Source organism: Lissotriton helveticus, chromosome 11 (genome assembly GCF_964261635.1).
Source record: "Lissotriton helveticus chromosome 11, aLisHel1.1, whole genome shotgun sequence".
NCBI lineage: Eukaryota > Metazoa > Chordata > Amphibia > Caudata > Salamandridae > Lissotriton > Lissotriton helveticus.
The window spans coordinates 195,050,281-195,052,631 of NC_136072.1; the positions used below are offsets into that span (position 1 = coordinate 195,050,281).

Below are 2,351 nucleotides of genomic sequence, written 5' to 3' on the forward strand. Positions count from 1 at the left end.
AAAAGTTTTACATAGCACGAACCAGATCCCGAACAATATCAGAGCGCTTTACATGAGGATCAATTGAATCGCAAGTTACATGTTATATCCAAGCATAGTAAGACACAGGCACAGAGACAATGAACAAGAATAGCAGATATTCATGGATACAATCATTACATATATAGCGCTGGCTAGAACCGTAGGTATCAGAGCGCTTTACATTAGGTTACACAATGTTACGAAAGATGATAACAATTACACATTACATTTAAAAAAAGCAACACATTGAGAGAGGAAAAAAAGGTGAGACAAGTAGAGCGGAGGGGGGAGGGGGAAGTGTGAAGAGGGAGGATGAGGGAAAGGACGGCAGGAGAGACGAAAGGAAGTCTGTCCAAAGACCGACTGGGTAGGTGACGTCCGAGGAGGGAATCCACAGCCCGTCTCCTCTATAGCTTAACCAGGTAGCGCCATCGGGCAGCAGACAAGTAGCTAGGTCTCAACTGACGAGGGAAAGTTCACAGAAGAACGTCCAGTGGATAAACAGGGTGGGGACTATGACAAGGACGGGTGAAGAAGGACGTGTTTTCACTAGCTGTCACTAACAAATCAAAGTTGAAAAGGTCTAAAAAAGCAGTTGGTAACCTTTTCAATTCTGTATACCCCTTACTGAATCATTCCTGAAATCCGGGGACCCCAACTGAGCCATTATTGGTAGTCAAGGACCCCTGCCTGAAGCAATGTTTATGATTTGAACTGCAAAACAATAACACAACAACAATTATACCCCAAACAAATGCTCAAATACTGAAATAGGTTGTGTAATTAACAAATATAGAAAACGTTTTCACATTTTCAAATTTTGCTTCTTTATATGTATAGACTTTATTAATTTCAATTAACTAATTTCAATAATATTGAATTTTACCAAACAGTTGCAGACCCCCAGAAGTGCTCGTATGAAAGGTTAAGAACCATTAGTCTAAAGGATTGCCTCTCTTTTGTTTTTTGCACCATATGTGCTCCTGCCTAGGACGCTGTACTCTGGTAATACCTTGACCAATAAGTTTAGAAACGTGCGCTGCTCACTTCTCACTAGTGGACAAGTTACGGCATGACGTCATGCCAGTTGAGCGTTGTAGGGGAAGGGAAATCCTCTAAAGAGAGTCATTTTCTCTCTGGGATTTCCCTTCTCTTTTTGAAACTCGTGAGCAGCAACACTGTCCTGGTGTCACCTGGACTCTCAGTGGAAGCTTTTTCATAATTATATACAACAAGTCAAAGTTGCTGCTTATTTATCTAATGCAACTAACAACCATTGACAAAGCCAATAGTCCTGCCTTGTTGCAGGTATGATGTTACTTGTTGTATCATGTATTTAGATGCAATGACAGAAACAGCAAAATACTAGTCGAGCGGCACACTATGCTAAGCACCGACTTTTTAGTTGAAGTGTTTTTAAGCCACGTCCTTAATTACATTGGCCACGCCCCTCTGGGAGACCCTCCAGTTTGTTCATTCCACTTAAAGCCCTGGCTGCAGTTGTCTGATCCTGGTATGTGTGACACTACTCTCACTACGGGGTCACCACACGGGACTTAGGTCTGTGAATGTCTGGCTGATGCTGGGAACTTGGAGGGTAGGGTGTCAGTGGTGCAACAGCTGTCAGCTAGAAAAGTTTTAACTCACCGAACCCCAAGAAACACATGAGTCCCAGCACGATGAGCCTGTGTCCAAAGGTGCTGGGGTCGCAGCAACCCAGCATCTTTCTCCGGCCCCCCACATTGCCAATCTTTCTGGGAGCTCCGTCCAGCAGAGGCTCCCGAACCTCTTCTTCCGCCATTCCTGAGGATCTACTCAGGCTGAATGGTCATGTGAGACAGAACAAATTTAGTCACGTGAATGCAAGAGTAGGACAAAGTTTATCATCAGGAAGCACTCAGGGGAGGCGTCTTCCGCGGTGGACGCCATATTGGAAAAGCTCCGTTTAGATTCATTTTCGAACAGCAAAGTCGGATAACGGTGGGCGTCTTCCTAGTCAAGCGAACTGAAAAGAATGGTCAAATTTGTGTTTTACTTGAGCTACTTAGAGTTTATTTGTATGATTGTCAAGATAATTAATTTTCTGTATAAAATATGATAAGTATTCCCTACATGTTTGTAGCTTGGTTGTCAATGAGAAATATGTAATTATAAGTGTGAGATTAAGCTTTGATTTTTAGTTTTTCTCATTCCATACCAAACGAAAATGTAAAGGATATTACATTTAACAAGGTAAACAGCCAGAATACGTATGGCTGGCTTGTTTCCTGTTAAGAAAGGGTTATACGCGAGTCCTTCTACTATGTCTAAGACGTGGGAGATTAGACTTC

The 2,351-nt window shown here is 42.5% G+C and overlaps 1 protein-coding gene across 2 annotated transcripts in view; it reads right to left on the minus strand.

Moving 5' to 3' along the window:
- The window catches only part of MFSD1 (major facilitator superfamily domain containing 1), a 162,985-nt gene extending 161,125 nt beyond the window's left edge, over nucleotides 1–1,860 (minus strand). The window contains exon 1 of one of the 2 annotated variants that reach the window (XM_078667035.1): nucleotides 1,669–1,858. In XM_078667035.1, the coding sequence (XP_078523161.1) occupies nucleotides 1,669–1,822 (154 nt within the window). In that variant the 5' untranslated portion in view covers nucleotides 1,823–1,858. Of the gene's footprint in view, nucleotides 1–1,668 lie in introns of both variants that reach the window. The other variant, XM_078667036.1, reaches the window with a different exon arrangement.
- Nucleotides 1,861–2,351: the final 491 nt, after the last annotated feature.